Below are 23286 nucleotides of genomic sequence, written 5' to 3'. Positions count from 1 at the left end.
TACCTACAAGCTCGAAGCGCGAGCTATGAGCTTGTAGATCTGCTATTTTTCAATAGCTAAAGTATAACATCATGCTTTAAAACACCAAAAGGGGTTCCCGCCCAAAATGGGTTAATCTGATATTAACGTTAGCTTAGCTACCCGCCAGCTAAATGTGATGATTCACAATTTAAATGGATTGATCGATCAATACATTTTATACAGCTTTATACAACATGTGAATGTATAATGCCAATATGAAAATAAATGTACAATTTAGTAGTCACCAAATAATAGGCTATTCATTCTCAAATGATGTGATTTGTATAATTATTTTAGTTCTGCTGGACCTCTTCTCCACTGGTCTCTCCCTATCTATAGCCTAGTTTTCATTTTATTTTGTTGACGAGTTGTAAATATCGTCTTTAGTTTTCGTAAGTGGAAAAAAGGTATAGTCGAAGAACATTTTTCGCCTTAGTTTTAGGCTTCACTCACACCTATACATCTAGCAGCATACAACAATGTTGCATGGTAGATGTAAGCAAGTTGTAAGTGTCCCAATGCATTTCCAATGGAAGTCACATGGTTTGATACAACATTTTTGCCTACAAGCTGATGTATGTATGTTGTATGTGTTTCGACTGCCCCCCTCCCCCTCATACAACACGTTTGTCTCTTCAAACCACGTGACTCCCATTGGAAATGAATTGCGAGCTTGCAACAGTCAACAAGTCTCATGCATCAGCTATACAACATTCTGTTGTGACAGTGTGAGTGAAGCCTTATAGGCCTGACTCACACACAGATTGATGTATAGCTGATGCATGAGACTTAATGACTGATGCAAGCTCACAATGCATTTCCAATGGGAGTCACATGGTTTGACACAACATTTGTGTTGTATGAGGGGGTGGGGGGCAGTCGAAACGCAGCCGAAAGCCGTACAACACAAATGTTGTGTCAAACCATGTGACTTCCATTGGAAATGCATTGCGAGCTTGCATCAGTAAACAAGTCTCATGCATCTAGCATGCATCAATGTTGTATGCTAGATGCGAAGGTGTGAGTCAGGCCTTAGACAGTCGACGGAATCAACACTGCTTACATGTCTGTGTGAGACCTGGAGTTCACCTCTGTCTTTATGTGCATGTGTTTGTATGAAAATGCATTTGCCTGATGGATGTGTGGGAAGGAGCCTTGGTTTTTAGACATTCCAGTCGGCACAAATGGCTTCCTGCCGGCTATATTTTGTGGCTGTGTGTATGGGTTTGTGTCAGGGGGAAGACTTTGATCTTTTTTAGTATTTATCTGTTGACCTTTTCACTCACAAATATAATGTCGGCGTCTTTTCTTTTTCCGAACGCAAGTTCCCAGGGAAATAAATAACTTAGACAAACATTACCGTCTGGTGGCCAGAAAATTGAGAAGTGATATCCTACTGAGGTCTTTTGCTTCAAGCCATTCTGAACGGGAACCCCTTTTGGTGTTTTAAGCATCATGTTATACTTTAGCTATTGAAAAATAGCAGATCTACAAGCGAGCTTGTAGATCCTCGTGGGTGGTCGGCTGATAGTGCTCAGTCTGCTGCAGTCTGTTTGCAGTCTTTAGACCGTTTTCAGTCCTATACAGTAAAAAGGTCTGCTATACTCTCTGCGTGTGACAATTAAGTACAAATCGGGCTCTAGTACAGAGGGTTAGAGTTATAGGTTTAGGGTTTATGGGGGGAAAAAATCATAAAAAAGCATTGGAGTGCCAATTAATGTGCGTGTGGGATTTGGGTTGCAAGCAGGGACAGGGGCTCTCATTTGGGGGTCTATAGTTATAGTTAGTTAGTTAGTTGGCGGTTAGTTAGTTGGGGGTCTGAGAGGTAGTTTAACCCAGATCCCTGTATTGTGAATGTGATGTGGATTGCATTATGACTGTAGTGTGCGTGCGTGCGTGCGTGCGTGCGTGCGTGCGTGCGTGCGTGCGTGCGTGCGTGTGATTTCTTCGATTCCAAAGAGGTTTTGGGTTTCCTCAGCAGGGCGTATAAAACACTTCACATTACAGTAGTTACATAATGATGAGTGTGTGTGTGTTGTGTAACCTACAGTATCCTAACTCTCAATTACTTCCTGCGTGCGTGCCTGCCTGCCTGCCTGCCTGCCTGCCTGCGTGCGTGCGTGCGGGGTTCCGGGGTTCAGTCTGACGTGAATATGGCCTTGCCTGCGTTGTCCCCGTCACTGGTGAAGGCTGCACACATTCTGAATGTCATTACCAGTGGCTCGCTGACGTTTGCAATTGCAGTGTGATTTTTCTCAGATGGTTTCCTGGTGTTTTTGAGCGGTGAACTTTATTTGCACATAAAATGATGCAACATGCAGTGGTCAGTAATATTGTAATTGGACAACTGGGATAAAATCTCAGTTGTATGATGCCTAAGAAATAATCCAGTATACTTTTATTTCAATACTCGCTCCGGGGGGGTGTGTGTGTGTGTGTGTGTGTGTGTGTGTGTGTGTGTGTGTGTGTGTGTGTGTGTGTGTGTGTGTGTGTGTGTGTGTGTGTGTGTGTGTGTGTGTGTGGTGCGTGCGTGCGTGCGTGCGTGCGTGCGTGCGTGCGCGCGTCGCTCCACTTTTTGTCTGCTCCCCATGGCTATCTCTGTGAGTCACCATGTGCGTGCCATGCATTCGTGTGTGTGTGCATGCGTCCGTGCACCCATTGATGGTAAGACACTGTTCATTTCAGGAATGGTTACATAAGTGTTCTACAGGTAGAGAGAGAGAGAGAGAGAGAGAGAGAGAGAGAGAGAGTAGCCAAGGATGTCTGAGTGAACATGTGAATAGAATCTGATCACATCTATTCATCCTTTTCACTTTTTTATTCACATTGGGAATTTATTTTCCTGTATATGAATTTGTGTCCCTGTATCCTGATATAGTGAGCTGTTTTAGTTTTTTGTCATAATGTTGCTTATTATGTAGATTCTTTTTTGTATCAATAATAATAATAATAATAATGATAATAAGGAGGATAATAATAATAATAATAATAAGGAGATAATAATAATAATAATAATAATAATAATAATAATAATAATAATAATAAAGTAATAATAATAGTAATAATAATAATAATAATAATAAGGAGATAATAATAATAATAATAATAATTAGTAATAATAATAGTAATAATAATAATAATACATGGACTATCCTCTGTATTTCCCTCTCTGTGCTGCACCTGCATGGTACCGGTCCACACCCAGATATATCCATTATGTAAACTATAGTTTAAGCTTCTGTTTTATGGCTCATGCTTCCATGTGGCTCATGTTACATCATCACACACAGGTGTGATGCATTAGACCTCTGGTGGCTGATCGAGAGATCACAGGGAGAGCGTTAGAGGGGCAGGGGCTGAAATCCCGTTAAGAGGGCACTTTTGGACAAAAAAAAGGGAAATAGCAGATCTACAAGCTCACAACGCGTCGCATTGCGACGCGTTGTGAGCTTGTAGATCAGCTATTTTCGGGGCGCAACCCAGCACTCTTTAGCTAGTGGAGATGCGGTGCAACGACATGGATTTCTAAACAAATTTGTTCAACGCAAAATACTGTGTTCGCGTTCAGGAGACTTTGGGGGGAAAAAAGCAATTCTCCTGAATGCTGCCTTCCTTCCGGCATGGCATGGAAAGGAGTTGCATTTGAATTTCTTTCACCATAGTAAATGCTGCATTTGTGGTCTGGAGAGGGCAATTGTTTTACAGACGGGTAAAAGGGCAGGGGCTGAAGCCCCCTTTGATGTCTATGTGTGCACGCCCCTGTGGCTGATCACATGGACGCAGTTAAAAAAAATTAAAAAAAGTGAATGAACTTAGTAAGTAACGCTCTATTTACACAGAGTTATCCATTATATGCCCTATTCTGATATCATGTTTTGTGAGTTTATAGACCTGCTTTATCCTACTATAAATGCACCACGTCTCTGTCTGTCTGTCTGTCTGTCTGTCTGTCTGTCTGTCTGTCTGTCTGTCTGCGTGCGTGCGTGTGTATACGGTTGTAATGCACGTAACTCGAGAACCGTTTGACCCACCGACACACGCGTTCCACACCCCCACAGGGAGTGCAGTGCCAGGTATCGAGTCTCCAAAGGTTCTCCAAAACCACCACAAAAGGCTCTGGTCAGGCCCTGTCAGTGGGCCTAATGAGGCCAACTCCTTTCACCTGGGCCAGGCTCTGCCAGTGGGCCTAATGAGGCCAACTCCTTTCACCTGGGCCAGGCTCTGCCAGTGGGCCTAATGAGGCCAACTCCTTTCACCTGTGCAATTTCCAGCCTCTGCCTCAGCCAATTGAGGCTCAACCAATCAGGCTCTGCCAGTGGGCCGAATTGATTGCCAAGTACACTTTTCAGTTTGCAGTCTTCACACACAGGCACATACACAGATCTCCATGTGGGACACCGGCTGACAGTTAAAACGGGTGCTATGGCAACGTATATCATTATAGGTTCCCAAGTTGCATCGTTCCCAAGTAGACCGGTGGCCGACTGCGACGGGCACGTACAGGTCTAGTTCTAACAAAGACAAGAAAATGCAGGAAAAAAAAAATATGGCATGGTTAATGCATGTGATGAAGCCAAATTTAGAATCGCCTTCAAAATCCTAACCTTTTTTCTGAAATACTTGAATATTTTATAAATAAATACCCCCCCCCCCCCCCCCCCATTTTGCAGTGCTATATTGACTGTTATAACATCCACATGTTGGATGTTTGAACCTGTGACTGCTCTGTTGCATTGGAAGATTTTTTTGACTTTTATTGCACCCTTAAAAGTGCTTAAAAAAATGGACCCTATGGGAGCCAACCCAGGGCAAAAAAGCCAGGATAAGGGGAAAGAAGCGTACCACCTAAAGTAGACGCGCTGCGGCGCGACAGCTTGGCTGACAACACTGCAGAGCTCAAGAACCCTGATGGGAGGGAACCCCTTTGGGCGGGGAACCCCTTTTGGTGTTAGCATTATGTTATGCTTTAGCTATTGAAAAATAGCAGATCTACAAGCTCATAGCGCGCCACCGAGTGGCGCGCTACGAGCTTGTAGGTCTGCTATTTTTGAAAAATCGAAGAACGACTGACATAGAAACATAGCTTTTTTGGATAGGAAATTGTGGAGGGCAGCGATCCAGGAATGCCGAGTTGGTGTTGGCTATAGACCTCACTCTCGCAGCAACTAACTAAACTAAAAGTGCTACTATACGTTTCTGGCTACATGCCCTTTATCAGAGGACTTTGAGCCTTTTTCATAGTTGCTATATTTTTCGCTGAGCACCATGGCCGACAAAATGTGCACCTCTTTCTATTCTTTTCATTTGTGTTATGTCACAGTCTCTCACTGAAGTCTTCATTATATACCTCTTTCTCCGGTTTGTTCTGACCTCCTGTTGTTATTGCCCTTGGCACTTTATAGTCTTATTATATAATGCATATATAACCAATTGGAGCAGTAGTGTGTTTTTGCGCTAACTTGATCTTCCTGAAAGTTGGAAGGAGATGGACAATACCTTCTGATGACACGCATGGCGTTTTGTTGCCACTCCTACAGCCCTGCATCATTTTACTGTCATTTAAAAGTCATGTTTTGAAATGGCAATATGCATATTAACGCATGCATGCATGTGTGCGCACAAACGCACGCACGCACGCACGCACGCACGCACGCACGCACGCACGCACGCACGCACGCACACACATACACACACACCCTATATTGTATACGTTGTGCACATTAGAGATACACAGTATAAAGATGTTTCTTATCATATTGTTTGTGTGTGTGGTTTTAAGTGTCGTTTCTGAGCTAGAAATGGATCCCAGACAAGGACACCGACCCAGTGTGTCTGTCTGTGCTTGTGTGTATACTGTATGTGCATGTGTTTAGTGTGTGTTTGACCATGTGTGTTAGGATTATGTAATTATGTATGTCAGTGTTTCATAAGCCACCCACCTTTTGTGATACAGCTCTTACGTATAGATACTCAGCTCGGGTTCAGTGTGTCTCTGATGACATGAACATGACTGGCAGAGACCGACAGACAGACACGACACGACAGACACGACAAGACAGACAGACAGACAGACAGACAGACAGACAGACAGACAGACAGACAGACAGACAGACAGACAGACAGACAGACAGAGGGGATGAAAGAGGAAGATCAAATATCCACAAATGAAGTGAGAGACTTAGAAGGAGAAAAGCGTTTTGAGGAGGAGTGAAGGACGCAGGAATAGAACTGGGTGACAGAGGGGACATGCACAGTCATGAGGGGGGAGGGGGGGGGGGGGGGGGGGGGGGCGTGTGGGGAGGAATGGATGCCCGGAGACGTTTAAACGGAGGAAAATGACAAAGGAGGGGAAAAAAAGTATTGTACATGATAATGAGAGAGCGAGAGAGCGAGAGATATGAGAAAGAACAGAAGTATAAAGAGATGGGAGGCGGTGGCTCAGGGGTAGAGTGGCCGCATGGTAACCGCAAGGTTGCCAGTTCGAACCCGGGCTCCCCCAGAGTTGGTGTCGAAGTGTCCTTGAGCAAGGCACTGAACCCCTAATTGCTGGTTGCTGCCTTGCATGGTTTCCGCCGCCATCGGTGTATGAATGTGTGTGTGAATGTAATTCACAATCTATGTAAAGCGCCTTTAGGCGCTATATAAATGCACCATTTACCCTTTGTGGGAGTTAGAAAGGAGGAGGAAGTCGAGGACAGGCGGATCGAGGACTTCCACCACTCGGCTTACACAACAAATTCCTAGTAAAAGTTACCCAACTGATAATGAACAGATATTGGTTTCCATTTTCTGTTGTTTTGACACCATAGCAAGAACAAACAAGCTTTCGCCAACTCTCTCTTCTCCAGTCTCTGCATGCATTATTGACTCAAATGTCTCCATTTATCCCCAACTTAACCCATTTTGGGAGGGAACCCCTTTTGGTGTTAGCATTATGTTATGCTTTAGCTATTGAAAAATAGCAGATCTACAAGCTCATAGCGCGCCACCGAGTGGCGCGCTACGAGCTTGTAGGTCTGCTATTTTTGAAAAATCGAAGAACGACTGACATAGAAACATAGCTTTTTCAGAAAACTGTCAGGATGTAGACATTTTTAGAATCTGATCTCGGGTCAGTTAAGCCCCAAAAAGTAATCATTTCCCTCTCTCCTCTCGTCCCAACACAGACAAATCCCACAGTGCCTCCTTCAGCTCGGAGAATGACACGCCCCTGCCTGTCCCTGCCGACCCTGCCGGGGCGGCGTGGCAGTGCACGGCCTCCCCCTCCGCCTCGCCTTCGGGGGAGACGCCGCCGGCCCGTCGTCCTCCTCCCCTCCTCGCCTCCTCCCGACCCCCGCCGTCGTCGCGGCCAGCCAGCCTGACGCAGCGCCCTGCATCGTCTCCCTCCTCCCTGGGCCTGGCGGGAAGCAAGAAGAGCTCCTCCAAACCGTCCCACATGAGACGGAACATAAGGTATGTGTGAGGAGGCCTGCATGGGAACGGGATCCGACGCGGTGTTGTTTTTGGGCAGCAAATTTCTGTTTTAGTTTAGTCATCATAGTCTTTGGACTGAAACTTCATTTAGTTTTTGTCATATTTTAGTCACCCGGAATGTTTTAGTGTTAAGTCTAGTTTCACTCGACTAAATATCATAAGATTTTAGTCGACTAAATCTACAGTTGATTTAGTCTACTAAAATGCATATTGGCGGGCCTTGATGCCGTCGTAATGACTGTTTTTTACACTCCGATCTACTGCGACGCATTGTGAGCTTGTAGATCGACTATTTTCAGCATGGCAACCGATTGTAAAATGACTTGTCTTTTACTTATACTGGATCTCTTGTCCACTAGTCCCTGCCTAACATTTGTGTCTAGTTTTTATTTGTTTTTACGAAGTTGTCAGTATATTTAGTCTTAGTTTTAGTCATGGTAGCATAGCTTTCATTTAGTTTCCATTTAGTTTTCGTCAGTGGAAAAAGGTTAGTCGACGGACATTTTTCGTCTTAGTTTTATTCGACGAATACAACACTGATCCGATGGTATAATTCCGACTTGAGCATTAGTCCCGACATGCGGGAACAACGGTCGGACTATAGCGCTCGAACATGTTGGAGTTGGACCATAGCGGGTCCATTTGGTTCCATTTTGTACACTCTCAGAGTTACAGACCCATATGGGGTCCATTTGGTTCCAAACTTATTTACCTGGGGACCCCCTGGAACTGCCTCAAGGACCCCTGGGGGTCCCCGGACCCCACTTTGGGAACCACTGTCCTAGACAGTACTTAAACTTGACTGTGGGCGGAAGCAGGTGGTCCGACAGTAAACTGCAGGCGGTTTAGGGAATTACACAATCTAGCGGGAGCGCAGGGACTTGGAAAACAGCCAGCCAGCACTCTATAGTCCATATAAAAAGAACTGATTAGCCTGACGATCAGTTCATTCCAACAAGCGGAGGATACAGTAAATGAAGCTTAATGAGGTGCGGTGTATAGTGTCTGGTTGGAATGAGCTCTTAGTGAGAGAGAGAGAGAGAGAGAGAGAGAGAGAGAGAGAGAGAGAGAGAGAGAGAGAGAGAGAGAGAGAGAGAGAGAGAGAGAGAGAGAGAGAGAGAGAGAGAGAGAGAGAGAGAGAGAGAGAGAGAGAGAGAGAGAGAGAGAGAGAGAGAGAGAGAGACACAGAGACACAGAGACACAGACACAGACACAGACACAGACACAGACACAGACACAGACACAGACACAGACACAGAGACAGACAGACAGACAGAGACCCTTCCGGCTCAGAGAGAGGCAGTGTGTAGGGGACGATCTAAGTTGTCTAAACCAGGGGTTCTCAACGTTCTTGGCCGGGGACCCCCGGAAATGCCTTGGCCATGCATGTCTCGCGACCCCCGCCCCGCCCCCCTCCCCACCCCCAACACAAACTGACCTTAAAAATAACCTTAATAATAGAGAAAATATATCGTAAATGAATACTGAAACCAGCAAAAAAAGAAAAAATTGGGGACACCCCAAAATAATTTGGCGACCCCCTGAGGGGTCGAGACCCACGGGTTGAGAACCCCTGGTCTAAACTGTAACTCTGTCTGTGCTTGCGCTGCATATATGACGCTAATGTTTCCAAATGTCATGCCTTGTCATAATGTCATATGATGCTAACCAGTCAGTGGCCTTGTGGTTAGAGTGTCCGCCCTGAGACTGGGACGTCGGCGTTCGATCCCCGGCCGGGTCACACCAAAGACTCGCACACCACACCAATGCCTCCCTGCTTGACACTCAGCATCAATGGATTGGATTGGGGGTATAAATCCCTGCGACATACTAGCGTCATGTCCAGGGGGTGTACTTGTACATCAAGCTGCCTCTCGCTACAGAAACAGGAGATATAGGCTCCTGCCCCTATGGGCCTCATGGCTCGGCAAGGCTACTTACTACTAACGTTCTAAATACCAATTTGCAAGATAAGCTATATATATATATATATATTATATATAGATAGTCTTTCCATTTGCTCACGCTCTACCTCTGCCCTCTGTCTACTACAGGGGTTCTCAACCCGTGGGTCGCGACCCCTCGGGGGGTCGCCAAATTATTTTAGGGGGTCCCCAAACATTTTTCCACAATTTTTCAAAAATAGCAGACCTACAAGCTCGTAGCGCGCCACTCGGTGGCGCGCTATGAGCTTGTAGATCTGCTATTTTTAAATAGCTAAATTATAACAATGCTTAAAACACCAAAAGGGGTTCCCGCCCAAAATGGTTTAAGGTTATTGTAGCAGTCAATTTATATTGGGGGTCGGGAGGGGGCGGGGCGGGGGTCCCGAGACGTTGCCAAAGCATTTTCGGGGGTCCCCGGCCAAAAACGTTGAGAACCCCTCTGTCTACTACACAAAACGATGGGGTGTGCAGACTGTGCGCACCTGTAAACTGTGACGTGACAAATAAAACTGATTTCGATTATTTGTCTTTGTGTGTGTGTGCGTGTATGTGCGTGCGTGTGCGTGCGTGTGTGTGTGTGCGCTTGCGTGTGTGCGTGCGAACAGGAAGCTGCTGAGGGAACAGCAGTTAGAGGCAGTAACCAGAGCAGCCCAGCAGGAGGAGCTAGAGAGGAGACAACGTCTGAAGCAACAGAGGAAACATGATGTCACTGTCCCCCTGTTGGCTGAATACAGCACAGGTACGGGGCTACGCACACACACACACACACACACACGCGCGCGCGCACACACACACACACACACACACACACACACACACACACACACACACACACACACACACAAGAAACACTTTCCTGGGGTTTTTACGTGGGTAATATGTGTGTTTTTAGATATTTTAGTATTTCCAAGTGTTCATGATGTCATGGACACTGGGCTCACTTCCTTCCTGGACTACAATTCCCATAATGCTTTGGCGCACTGCTCCTCCTTGTGGATAGGGGGAGGGGCTGTCTTACTGAGACTACATGTAGTCCAGGGAGGGAGTGAGCCCAGTGTCCATGACATCATGGTCATGGACACTTGGAAATACTCAAATATCTAAAAACACATATTACCCACATAAAAACCCCAGGAAAGTGTTTATTGTCTCCCAAACGTCATTAAAATAAGATATGGTTGCAAAAGGGGTGAAGTGGCCCTTTAATGTTTCCTTGAATTATTTCGTGGGACCTCCTCCCATCGTCCTCTTCTCTCCTCCCTCCACTAGGTGTCACTGCATCGCTCACAGTGTCAGCAGCGTCGCGGCAGGAAGTACCGTCAGCCAGACAGGAAACGATCTGCCTGGCCGCCTCCAGTGGTCCCAGCGCCACTGACGATGACCACAAAACCATTGTATCTCACGCACGCAAGACAGGTACAGGCGCGCACGCACGCACGCACGCACGCACGCACGCACGCACGCACGCACGCACGCACGCACAAATACAAAGACACTTACTCGTCCATGCATCGATTACTGTAACATATCCCCACCATAAACACACACACACACACACACACACACACACACACACACACACACACACACACACACACACACAGAACTGACAGACACTGAAGATGTTTTCACAACACACCACACTCACACTCAGCTTCGCTGAGAGTCATATAAAACACACCACTGCTGTGGTAGAGTTTTAATGAAGACAGACGGGGCATTGTTTCCCCAGTAGGAGATTTCGCTAGCCTGCTATGTAAGAATGTCATGAGTCCTCCATGTTGATTCAGAATGCCAGGCTCACCAGCATGACTAAGCTATTCATGGCATGAAGCTGTTTTGGTTCTACGGCCAGAGAGAGCAGAAACACAACACCCCCGTCTAAACACGGGAGAGGATGTGCGTGTGGGAGGGACGGCATGTGTTCGGCACACGAGCCCTCAGCCGAACCCGTGACGTTACGGTTAAGTTAAGACACGCTGACCTCTGACCTGGGTGTGCTCTGTCCTTTTGGTTTTGAGTACAGGCACACGAGCCCTCAGCCGAACCCGTGACGTTACGGTTAAGTTAAGACACGCTGACCTCTGACCTGGGTGTCCTCTGTCCTTTTGGTTTTGAGTACAGGCACACGAGCCCTCAGCCGAACCCGTGACGTTACGGTTAAGTTAAGACACGTTGACCTCTGACCTGGGTGTGCTCTGTCCTTTTGGTTTTGAGTACAGGCACACGAGCCCTCAGCCGAACCCGTGACGTTACGGTTAAGTTAAGACAAGTTGACCTCTGACCTGGGTGTCCTCTGTCCTTTTGGTTTTGAGTACAGCGGTACATCCATAGGCATTATGTAAAGATCGCTAGAGGGCTCAAGGCGGAGTATCCCACGTAGTTCACCCATGCCTCGGTGCTACAGTACAGTACTCTATGTTCAATGAGCAGCTCAAACAAGAATACTCAAGAATATCTTGACGGATTTACAAACGGGTTGGTTTATTTACAAACAATCACCGTGGCTATGATTCGGGATGCTTATCGGCTTGATGTTATTTATTTTTTTTATTTTTTTATATGAACGTCATATAAAAGCATATAAGTGAGTAAGTTATGGTTATTTAACCCATTTTGGGGCGGGAACCCCTTTTGGTGTTTTAAACATTATGTTATAATTTAGCTATTGAAAAATAGCAGATCTACAAGCGCGCGCTACGAGCTTGTAGGTCTGCTATTTTTGAGAAATCGTGAAAATATTTATTTCAGAAAACTGGAGGATTTAGAATATTTTTTTAAAATTTTGCGGTCAGGCCTAAATGGGTTAAAAAGTACACATGCCCCAATGCCCCATAGACACAATGTCACGCTGCACCCAAAGTAAGATGGCCGCCACGTAGCGACGTCACTCTCCATTGCCCAGCAGCGCGCGTGATGGCAGCAACCTATATTCTCCATACAACACGTGGCTAGTGTTTGAGGTGATACTCCTTGCTAACCTTAGGATGCTGTTATCATACGTAGATGTATAGAGTCTCTGGAGTTGAAGTTGTGACTTTGAGGCTACAGACAAACATCCATACCAGGTGGTACAACAGTACTGAAGAACAAAAGAACAATCCGTCTACTAGCACCGAAGGATCTTAGACGGCGAAGGAAGTATAGATTCTTTGCTTTGTTTTCTTACACACTGATTCACTCTGATCTTTCCTGCATGACAACAGATGGTCTATTACTACTCCTAGGTATACTGTATTCATACAAACATACCTGGTTGATCTGTTCACCATGAATAGTAACGGGGGATCTGTGTGTATCTCTTGTACTCAATGTCCTGTTCAGTTTGATATTTTCCGGGCCTTATAAACAAAGCATGTTATGAAATGAGCACTAGTGTGTGCTGTTGACGAGCTCTCCTATCCCTGAAGATGAACATTCACACCTCTATGATAAGCTTGCTTTATACGTTCTTTCTTCTTTTTATACTAATACTTAGACAACTATTGCTTAAACAATATAGGCATTTAATTAACCCATTTTGGGCAGGAACCCCTTTTGGTGTTAGCATTATGTTATGCTTTAGCTATTGAAAAATAGCAGATCTACAAGCTCATAGCGCGCCACTCGGTGGCGCGCTATGAGCTTGTAGGTCTGCTATTTTTGAAAAATCGTGAAAGTGTGTCTCAAATCTGGACTGTATATTCTTTCAGAGCAAACGTTTTTATTCAAACTCAAATCTTTGCTTCTGGGGGGGTGTCCCTGGAACAACATATTTTCAGATGGGGGTCGGCGGCCAATTACATAAATATTTGAGAACCACTGACATTAGAAACACAGGGTTTTTCAGAAAACTGTCAGAATTTAGAAGGCATTTGTAGAATCGTCTTCAGGTCTAAATTACGTCTAACTAATACTCTCATCTAGTGCAGGCCACGATGAGGGTGCAGGAAAGGGTTCAGTGTATTACTCAATGACAGAGGACACAACGTTCCTGGCAGCGGCTGTTCCGTCACGGGGACTCATGTCTCCCTGACCTCCTCTGCCACTCAAAATGAAAGCTCTTGAAGGACTAGTGTCACCACAGGGGGGACCAGAGCGGCGAGTGTCAGCGTCTCACATCAACCCGTAGTAGTAGTGGGGCATATAGTATAGTGTGCCAAAACCAAAACCATTTAACCTGACATCTTTGCAGCCAAGAACTGCTGATGCACACAAGCAGTTTCCCCCGCCATGCTCTGCCTCACATTCATTCAGTTAACCCATTTTGACCTGGGAACGATTCTACAAATACCTTCTAAATCATGACAGTTTTCTGAAAAACCCTATGTTTCTATGTCAGTCGTTCTCAAACATTTTCATGTCAAGGACCCCCAAGATTATATGTAATTGGCCGCCGACCCCCATCTGAAAATATGTTGTTCCAGGGACCCCCCCACACACACACACACACACACACACACACACACAGAAGCAAATATTTGAGTTAAAAACTTTGGCTCTGAAATAATATATATTCAAAAATGTGTGCCACATTTTCACGATTCTTCAAAAAATAGCAGACACCGAGTGCCGCGCTATGAGCTTGTAGATCTGCTATTTTTCAATAGCTAAAGTATAACATAATGCTTTAAAAACACCAAAAGGGGTTCCCGCCCAAAATGGATTACAAAAATATATAATACTGACACCCCGGGGCTCTGCCAAGTACAGCCACAGTCTTCTAATGTTGCCCCTTTTGAGGATCGACGTATAGGTGCAATTTGGGGTTAAGCACAAGGCCCTTCTCAATAGTCGTTAAGCACAAGTCCCTTCTCAATAGTCGTTAAGCACAAGGCCCTTCTCAATAGTCGTTAAGCACAAGGCCCTTCTCAATAGTCGTTAAGCACAAGGCCCTTCTCAGTAGTCGTTAAGCACAAGGCCCTTCTCAATAGTCGTTAAGCACAAGGCCCTTCTCAATAGTCGTTAAGCACAAGGCCCTTCTCAATAGTCGTTAAGCACAAGGCCCTTCTCAATAGTCGTTTTGGAAGAAACCTCCAAACCAAAGAGAAACATTGCTCAGTATAGTGAAAGCCTTCCAAGTGCTTGCTGAAAGTCTTCCAACAATTTCTTTGGGGGCTACGTGGGGATTAAGAAAAACTGTGCTTATAATGTCCCCTTAGACAGCCATGTGTTTATTGAATTACACACTGCGGTTTTTAACCCAGTTAGGCCTGACGTCGAAATTTCAAAAAATGTCTTCTAAATTCTGACAGTTTTCTGAAATACCTCATGTTTTCTATATCAGTGGTGTTCAATATTTCATGTCAAGAACCCCACATTTTTTATGTAAGAGGCCGCTGAACCCCATCTGAAAATATGTTGTTCCAGGGACTCCCCCCAGAAGCAGAGATTTGAGTTAAAAACGTTCGCTCTGAAGAAATATATATTCCAAATGTGCGCCACATTTTCACGATTTTTCAAAAAATTGCAGATCTAGATCTGCTATTTTTCAATAGCTAAAGTATAACATAATGCTTTAAAACACCAAAAGGGGTTCCCGCCCAAAATGGGTTAATGGTTTTCATCAGCCCGGGGGCCTCTGGGAAACATCTTCTGCACGCTAACAGCCCCATGTCAGAATGCGATGCCAAGAAGGTTTCAAATGACTCACACCAAAAGTTTGAATTGTTACCAAGGGGTTTTAAATTGTCCACTAAACAAGTCGTTGGGTACGAGCCTGAGATCCAGCTCTCTTTTTTTTTTTACGTTTCTCAGAAAAGGGCTTCGGCCCTATATTCTGTTCATGGATCAAGATTTTACCACAGGCATCTGTACGAACAAATAAAATAATGTCTGAGTACTTCCCTCTTTTCCGTGGCACGAGACAAGGTTGTCCCTTGAGTCCCCAACTATTTGATCTCGCTATGGAACCACTGGCAGTGATGCTGAGGGATACAGAGGGCCTGCTTGGGATACGGAGGGGAGGGCATATGAATACGTTTCTCAGAAAAACTCCCATTCAGGACAGTCCAGGTCAATATGAGCGAAGATCTTTGCGGAATGTTTGCTGTAGAATAATGCGGGGACGAGTCGGGTTCATGACCATTTAGGCCTAACGTCGAAAATGTTTAAATGTCTTCTAAATCATGACGGTTTTCTGAAAAACCTCATGTTTCTGTATCAGTGGTGCTCAATATTTCATGTCAACGACCCCCGTAATTATCTGTATTTGGCCGCCGACCCCCCCATCTGAAAATATGTTGTTCCAGGGACGCCCCCCCGGGAAGCAACGATTTGAGCTAAAAACGTTCGCTCTGAAAGAACATATTATTCAAAGATTTGCGCCACATTTTCACGATTTTTCAAAAATAGCAGACCTGCGTGCGTGCGTGCGTGCGTGCGTGCGCGCGCGTGCGTGCGTGCGTGCATGTTCTGATCAATAACCAAAAATATTCCAATTAATTTGATCCCCAAAATAAACTCACAAAACATTGATCACCCAGAGAGTACGAGTTTGTCCTTGATTGTGTGTGGTGTGTGTGTGTGTGTGTGTGCACGTGCGAGTGGATGGGTGTGTGTGGGTGCGTGGGTGGGTTGGGTGTGTAGTAGATAGTAATGGAACAGCACTGTACGTGATGTACTAGTAGGTCTTTTGACACTGTCATCTAATCTCTAACGACACACACACACACACGCACACACACACACACACACACACACACACACACACACACACACACACACACACACACACACACACCATCATGCAAACTGGGTAGGAAATGGATATATTGTGCACACCATACACAAACACACTATAGTACATAAAATAAACCGGTACTCATACTCACCTTCTGTTTCCCTGTCTCGCACGCACGCACGCACGCACGCACGCACACACACACACACACACACACACACACACACACACACACACACACACACACACACACACACACACACACACACACACACACACACACACACACACACACACACACACACACACACACACACACACACACACACAGAAACCAGACACCAGACACAGTGGCACAGTGACATTTCTGGATGAGGTTATGTAACCGTTCTCTCTCTCTCTGCTGTAATCCTGCTTGTATTACCAGCCATTCACTTGTGTTATATAAAATAACTCTCTCTCTCTCTCTCTCTCACACACACACACACACACACACACACACACACACACACACACACACACACACACACACACACACACACACACACACACACACACACACACACACACACACACACACACACACACACACACACACACACAACCTGTCTGACACTGTATCTCTCCCTCTAACCCAGTCTGTCTGCTGTCTGATTCCCTCATTTGATCGTTTTCTCTCTGTCTGTCTGTCTGTCTGTCTGTCTGTCTGTCTGTCTGTCTGTCTGTCTGTCTGTCTGTCTGTCTGTCTGTCTGTCTGTCTGTCTGTCTGTCTGCCTGCCTGCCTCATGTCTCTCTCTTATACTGTCTCACAGAAGACAGCCAACTGTGTCCCTTTTCTGTCTGTCTTCTGTTCCTTAATGTGTCCCTTTCTCACCATTTTTATGCTTGCCTAAACACATGCACACACACACACGCGCGCGCGCATGCACACGCACACACAACTTCTGTTCCCGCTGTGTCCTATAGCAAACAGCCAGCGTAATGCTTGTGTAACTGTATCACTTGATGGCAGTGAGTGACGTCGGTTACTGTGTGATTTAAGCAACACTCTGAACGTCACACAAGTTCTACTCGGCTTGTTTTTTATGAAAGAGGTCAAAGCTATTTAAAACATTCAATCCAAAAAAAACCTAATGATGGCTTTTAAACCTTTATTTAGCTTCCATATAAATATCTGATACTCCCATGTGGAGGTTCTTTTGGTGCCTTATTACTGCATAGTTTCATATAAAACGCTGGATGTCCAAAAGCCACTCAAACCCTACTGAGGCCCAGACATAAATAGTTTATCTTGTCGGGGTGGGAGTTTACGTACGTTTTCCGTGAGGCTTTTTTCCATGAAGTTTCTATACGTGTGAAGCGTGTTATGTAATGAAAGTATCAGTTGCCTGTGAATACGTACCCTATTTATATGAAGTTAGCATGATGGCAATCAGATAAGCCCTTCATCTACCAAGTGCACGAGATGTATTAACACCCAAAAGCGCTGGATTACGTAACTGTAAAATATATACCGAGAGCAAGAGTTCATATGGAGTGCAAAGCAGTGGGTTCCCAAAGTGGGGTCCGGGGACCCCCCAGGGGTCCTTGAGGCAGTTCCAGGGGGTCCCCAGCTAAATTATAGTTTGGAACCAAATGGACCCTTATGGGTTTGTAACTTTGAAAGGGGTCCATTTGGTTCGATTTGTACACTCTCAGAGTTAAATTAACATTGATTTTACAATATAAATTGGGGTCCCAGAGATAGAAATGGGCGGGAACCCCTTTTGGTGTTTTAAGCATTATGTTATACTTTAGCAGATCTACAAGCTCATCTACAAGCTCATCTACAAGCTATGTAGCATGATCTACAAGCTCATAGCACGCCACCGAGTGGCGCGCTACGAGCTTGTAGGTCTGCTATTTTTGAAAAATCGTGAAAATGCGGCACAAATCTTTGAAAATTGAACATATATTCTTTCAGAAGACTTTTTTTTTGTTTTTGTTTTGACGTCAGGCCTAAATGGGCTAAAACTGGTTCCGTAGCCTAATGCATGTCAAACTGGGTGGGTCCTTGAAATTTGAGAATCCCTGGTCCCTGGTCCCTGGTCCCTGGTCCCTGGTCCCTGGTCCCATGGTCCCTGGTCCCTGGTCCCTGGTCCCTGGTCCCTGGCATAGCCTATTATTTTCGAATGGGGATCCCACGGGCTAGTTAGTGTCAATTTGGAGGTCCTTGACGTGAAACAGCTTGGGAACCACAGGGGGAAATAGGGCAGCATAGGATCAACACAGACTACGGTTTAAACCAAACTAAACAATGGCACATTTTCAGAGATTATTATGGAACGGATACATAAATAAATACATACACAGCCCACTTGTCATGCATATTGCCTACTTATTATATGTAAAAGGTTTCTCTATACACAACATATTATTTGCTTCCTTCCTCCCCCCCTCTCTCTCTCATCAATACATTCTTGCATTTCCTGTCTCTGTCACGCATCTGTCCCTCCCTCACTTTCTCTGCTCTCCCTCTCCATTATCTCCCCCCCCCTCTCTCTCTCTCTCTCTCCATGCCGCCTTGCCGTCCACATCCGTGCTCATATAATATTTCTCCCTCTCTCCATCCCCCCCCCCCCCCCCCCCCCCCTCCCAGATGTAATTGACCTGAGTCTGGGGGAGAAGGAAGGCGTTGGCGTCCGCGTCGGTGGCGGCGTGGGAGGTGAATACAGGCCGCACGCCATCGACACGCTCAACCGACCGGACGGGCGGGGGCGGGTGCTCGTCAACGTCAATCATACCGCCGCGGACGAGGACATCTTCCTGTCTCCGCAGATGGCCAGAGCGGTCAAACCTCACCAGGTACAGTGTACCAGCACTTAAAACCCATTTAGACCTGAGGACGATTCTATACAAATGCTTTCAGTTTTCTGAAAAAACCCCATGTTTCTGTGTCAGTCGTTCTCAAACTATTTCATGTCAAGGACCCCTAGTATGTATTTCTAAGAAGTTGTTAAAAGTCTCTCTCTCTCTCTCTCAGATCGGCGGTATTCGTTTCCTGTATGATAACCTGGTGGAGTCGTTGGAGCGTTTCGGGAGCACCTTGGGTCTGGGCTGCATCCTGGCCCACAGCATGGGCCTGGGCAAGACCCTGCAGGTCATCTCCTTCATAGACGTCCTGTTCAGACACACACAGGCACACACTGTGCTTGCAATTGTACCCGTGAGTACTCATTGGTTGATTGATTGATTGATTGATTGATTGATTGAGGGAGTTGAAGTTCGGCTACCTTGTTTTATGTACTAGCCCTTACCCGTTGTGAGATATTGCCCCCCCTTGTGGCCGTGGGGGGTACTGCGCCCTGGGTGCGTTTTCGCACCCGTTTAATTCACTAATAAATTAATTATTAATCTATAATTTGTTAAATTGAAAAAAGGGTTTCGTTAAGACCTCCATATTATTATGGTCAATGCCTGTGTGAAAAGTGGGAGTGATTGGTGCAGGCAGTGAGGAGCTACGGCGGTGTTTCTGACACAGACAGACAGACACACATTCAGACATTGACTGAATTTGATGATATATGTGTTTCAATTCAATACTTTAAATTTGTTTTGCCAGATGAAGACACTATAAGGTCGAAACGTTGCGCCATTAACACAATCAGCGCTGGGATTTCATTCAAAATAACAGCTCTGGGTGCCGCACAGATATGGCCGCTTTTACTCTGTAAGCCCCCCTTCCGCTCCGGACAAAAACCGGGAGAAATATTTTTGCTTGATTACCTCGCTCTCATTACGATAAAGTCGCTGAATAATCCCTCGCGTTCATATTTTGAACGAGAGGCATGTTGAAAGTCAGAAATGAAGAGCTTAGTAGCCTATATCCATCTGGTCAAAACCACGGAGAGCTCCCTAGATTAGCAGATACGAGGCATTCTTTCTGAGCCGTAAACAGGGATGTTGAACGCCAACACGCATGCGCGAAGAGCAAGGAGTATGTTGCAGAAGGAGAGGCCAAGCCCCCCCCAAAACAAATATATATATTTTTTTTTATAAATATTTTTCTCTCGTTTGATATCAATGAATCATGTGTTTTGGAAGCTTTAACCTGCAGTGGCCGGACATTTAACCTTCTCCTCAATTCAACACTCACTCAATGTCCCCCCTTGTTATTCTCTCACTCCTTTTCTCCCCCTATATATATATATATATACGTCCTGCTGTCCCTATACCTCTCCGTCTCTCTCTCTCTCTCTCTGGTTTTTCTCCAGGTGAATAAATGTCTCTCTCTCTCTGTTTTTTCCCCCCAGGTGAATACATTACAGAACTGGCTGGCCGAGTTCAACATGTGGGCCCCGCCCCCTGAGGCGTTGCCCCCGGATACAGACCCCGCCCTGGTCACGCCGCGCGCCTTCAAGGTGCACATACTCAACGACGAACAGAAGTAGGTGAACCTTTATTAAACACATTCTGGGCGGGAACCCCCTTTTGGTGTTTTAAAGCAGGGGTTCTCAACGTTTTTGGCCAGAATGTGGCCAAAGATCTGCTATTGAAAAATAGCAGATCTACAAGCTCATAGCGCGCCACCAAGTGGCGCGCTACGAGCTTGTAGGTCTGCTATTTTTGAAAAATCGTGAAAATAATTTGGGGACCCCCTAAAATTATTTGGCGACCCCCCGAGGGGTCGCGCCCCACGGGTTGAGAACCCCTGTTTTAAAGCATCATGTTATACTTTTAGCTATTGAAAAATAGCAGATCTACACGCTCGTAGCCGCGCTACGAGCGTGTGGTGCAAATCTTTGATTTGGAACGACATATTTTCAGACGGGGGTCGGCGGCCAATTACATATATTTTTGGGGGTCCTTGACATGAAAATGTTTGAGAACCACTGACATTGAAACAGGGTTTTTCAGAAAACTGTCAGGATTTAGAAGGCATTTGTAGAATCGTTCTCAGGTCTAAACAAACACGGGAAAACATAGAATAGTGCATCGCTATGTCTTTTTGTCTGGCCTCAGCTTTTGCCCAAAAAAGACATCGTTCTCACGATAATGAAAATCTAAATACATATATTTTTTAAATCTCGTTTAAAAAAATCTGCCGTCCACCAGTGATGACATCAGTGGATTCGGACACACGGGTTTCGGAACTACCCTATGGGAGACAGACAATAATTGTGGTATTTTATCATGAACATTACTGAGGACCAATTATATGAAGATAGGTTGAAAAGTGGTGAAGTGGTCCTTTAAGTACTATATGATAATGGGTGCTGCATTATTATTTCTATAAAAAAATTGTGTAAAAACTTATGCAAAATCAACTTATATAAAGAGTGTCATGAAAGGAAGTGGAGAAGGGCGTGGGTAGAAAGTGTAGAAATCGACACAGACGAAGATCGATCAATCAAAGATAAATTGTACTCTACTGCACGGAGCAATGAACATTCTTATAGGGTTCATTCAATTTGTGAGACCATTACGGGTCTATTTGGTCACATTTGTACACTTTCCGATTTAATGAACAGGTTTTCACAGTGTAATGTCAAAGACATTACGTCAATGGCCTCCGCGGGGAAATACCAATCTGAGAGTCCTTCCCACGAATGCCTGACCTTTTGACGTTCTCGTTCTCTCTCTCTCTCCTGCTTTATCCCCCCCCCTCTCCTCCTCGCCATCTGTCTCTGCTCTATCGTCCTCTCTCTCACCCCCTTGTCCTCTCCCTGTCCTCGCTTTCTCTACGTCTGTCCATTTCTCTCTCCTTGCAAAGTGTTGCTGAGTCACACCACGTCATCACGGAGGTGGGGGGGGGAGGGCAGGAAGACAAATAGAAATCGCGGAAGGATTAGATATATTTTGGACAGAGTTGGACGCAGAGAGAGAGAGAGAGAGTATATTCTCTCACATAGCGTTTTGTAAGATGACAACCAAAGATTATTCTTGGCTTGACTCCTAAAAAAATGAACAATATTTGTTCCATAATCAGAAGCATTTACAGTACGGGAGGGAGGGGGGGGGGGGGGGGGGGGGGGGAGCAGGCAATGAATGTATTATGTAACTAACCCAAACAGTTGGCGTTTATGATTGACAGATACTTCTAATCTCAACAGACGTTGTGTTGATGTCTCTCTGTTATTGTGCCGGTTGATGGACTATATTTAAAACTATATTTCTCGTTCCCTCTCCGCCTCTTATCCGTTTCCTTCCTCCCTCGATCCCTCCCGCTATCTCTCACCTTCTCTCTCCTCGTCCCATTACGACGCATCACTGCCCACCGATAGCAGATCTACAAGCTCATAGCGCGGCACCGAGTGCCGCGCTACGAGCTTGTGGATCTGCTATTTTTGAACAATCGTGAAAATGTGGCGCACATATTTGAATGTATATATTGTTTCAGATTGAGCGAACGTTTTTTAACTCAAATCTTTGCTGGGGGGGGTCCCTGGAACAACATATTTTCAGATGGGGGTCCGCGGCCAAAAATACTAGATCATTCTGGGGGTCCTTGACATGAAAAAGGTTGAGCGCCGCTGACATAGAAAAATAAGGTTTTTCCAGAAAACTGTCATGATTAGTTTTCTTTTTTTTTTTTTTACCTCAGGTCTAAACATTATGACTCTCCTCTCCTCTCCTCTCCTCTCCTCTCCTCTCCTCTCCTCTCCTCTCCTCTCCTCTCCTCTCCTCTCCTCTCCTCTCCTCTCCTCTCCTCTCCTCTCCTCTCCTCTCCTCTCCTCTCCTCTCCTCTCCTCTCCTCTCCTCTCCTCTCCTCTCCTCTCCTCTCCCTCCCAGGACCACAGCCAGCAGGGCCAGGGTGGTGGAGGACTGGGCGCGGGCGGGAGGCGTGCTGCTGATGGGTTACGAGATGTACCGCCTGCTGTCCCTGAAGAAGAGCGTCGTCACCGGGCGGAAGAGGAAGGGCAAGAAGAGCAGAATGGCCGCCGCCGTCATCGACCTGGACGAGGAGGACAGACAGCAGGAGCTGCTCAAAGGTGTGTGTGTGTGTGTGTGTGTGTGTGTGTGTGTGTGTGTGTGTGTGTGTGTGTGTGTGTGTGTGTGTGTGTGTGTGTGTGTGTGTGTGTGTGTGTGTGTGTGTGTGTGTGTGTGTGTGTGTGTGTGTGCGTGCGTGCGTGCGTGCGTGCGTGCGTGCGTGCGTGCGTGCGTGCGTGCGTGCGTGCGTGCGTGCGTGCGTGCGTGCGTGCGTGC

At 45.8% G+C, this 23286-nt stretch overlaps 1 protein-coding gene across 1 annotated transcript in view; it reads left to right on the top strand.

Annotated features, from left to right (window-relative positions):
* Positions 1-23286, top strand: part of LOC306933924 (helicase ARIP4-like) — a gene marked incomplete at both ends in the record, with an annotated part of 91138 nt that overhangs the window by 49595 nt on the left and 18257 nt on the right. Inside the window, 7 exons of the mRNA XM_079516299.1 lie at positions 7188-7473; positions 10046-10179; positions 10710-10856; positions 18740-18945; positions 19124-19306; positions 20394-20527; positions 22873-23072. Coding sequence (XP_079372425.1) covers positions 7188-7473; positions 10046-10179; positions 10710-10856; positions 18740-18945; positions 19124-19306; positions 20394-20527; positions 22873-23072 — 1290 coding nt within the window. The remainder of the gene's footprint in view (positions 1-7187; positions 7474-10045; positions 10180-10709; positions 10857-18739; positions 18946-19123; positions 19307-20393; positions 20528-22872; positions 23073-23286) is intronic.

The sequence above is a fragment of the Electrona antarctica genome (genome assembly GCF_951216825.1).
Source record: "Electrona antarctica genome assembly, chromosome: 2".
NCBI lineage: Eukaryota > Metazoa > Chordata > Actinopteri > Myctophiformes > Myctophidae > Electrona > Electrona antarctica.
Note: the sequence above shows the minus strand (reverse complement) of the source record. Positions and strands in the feature narration are given on the sequence as shown.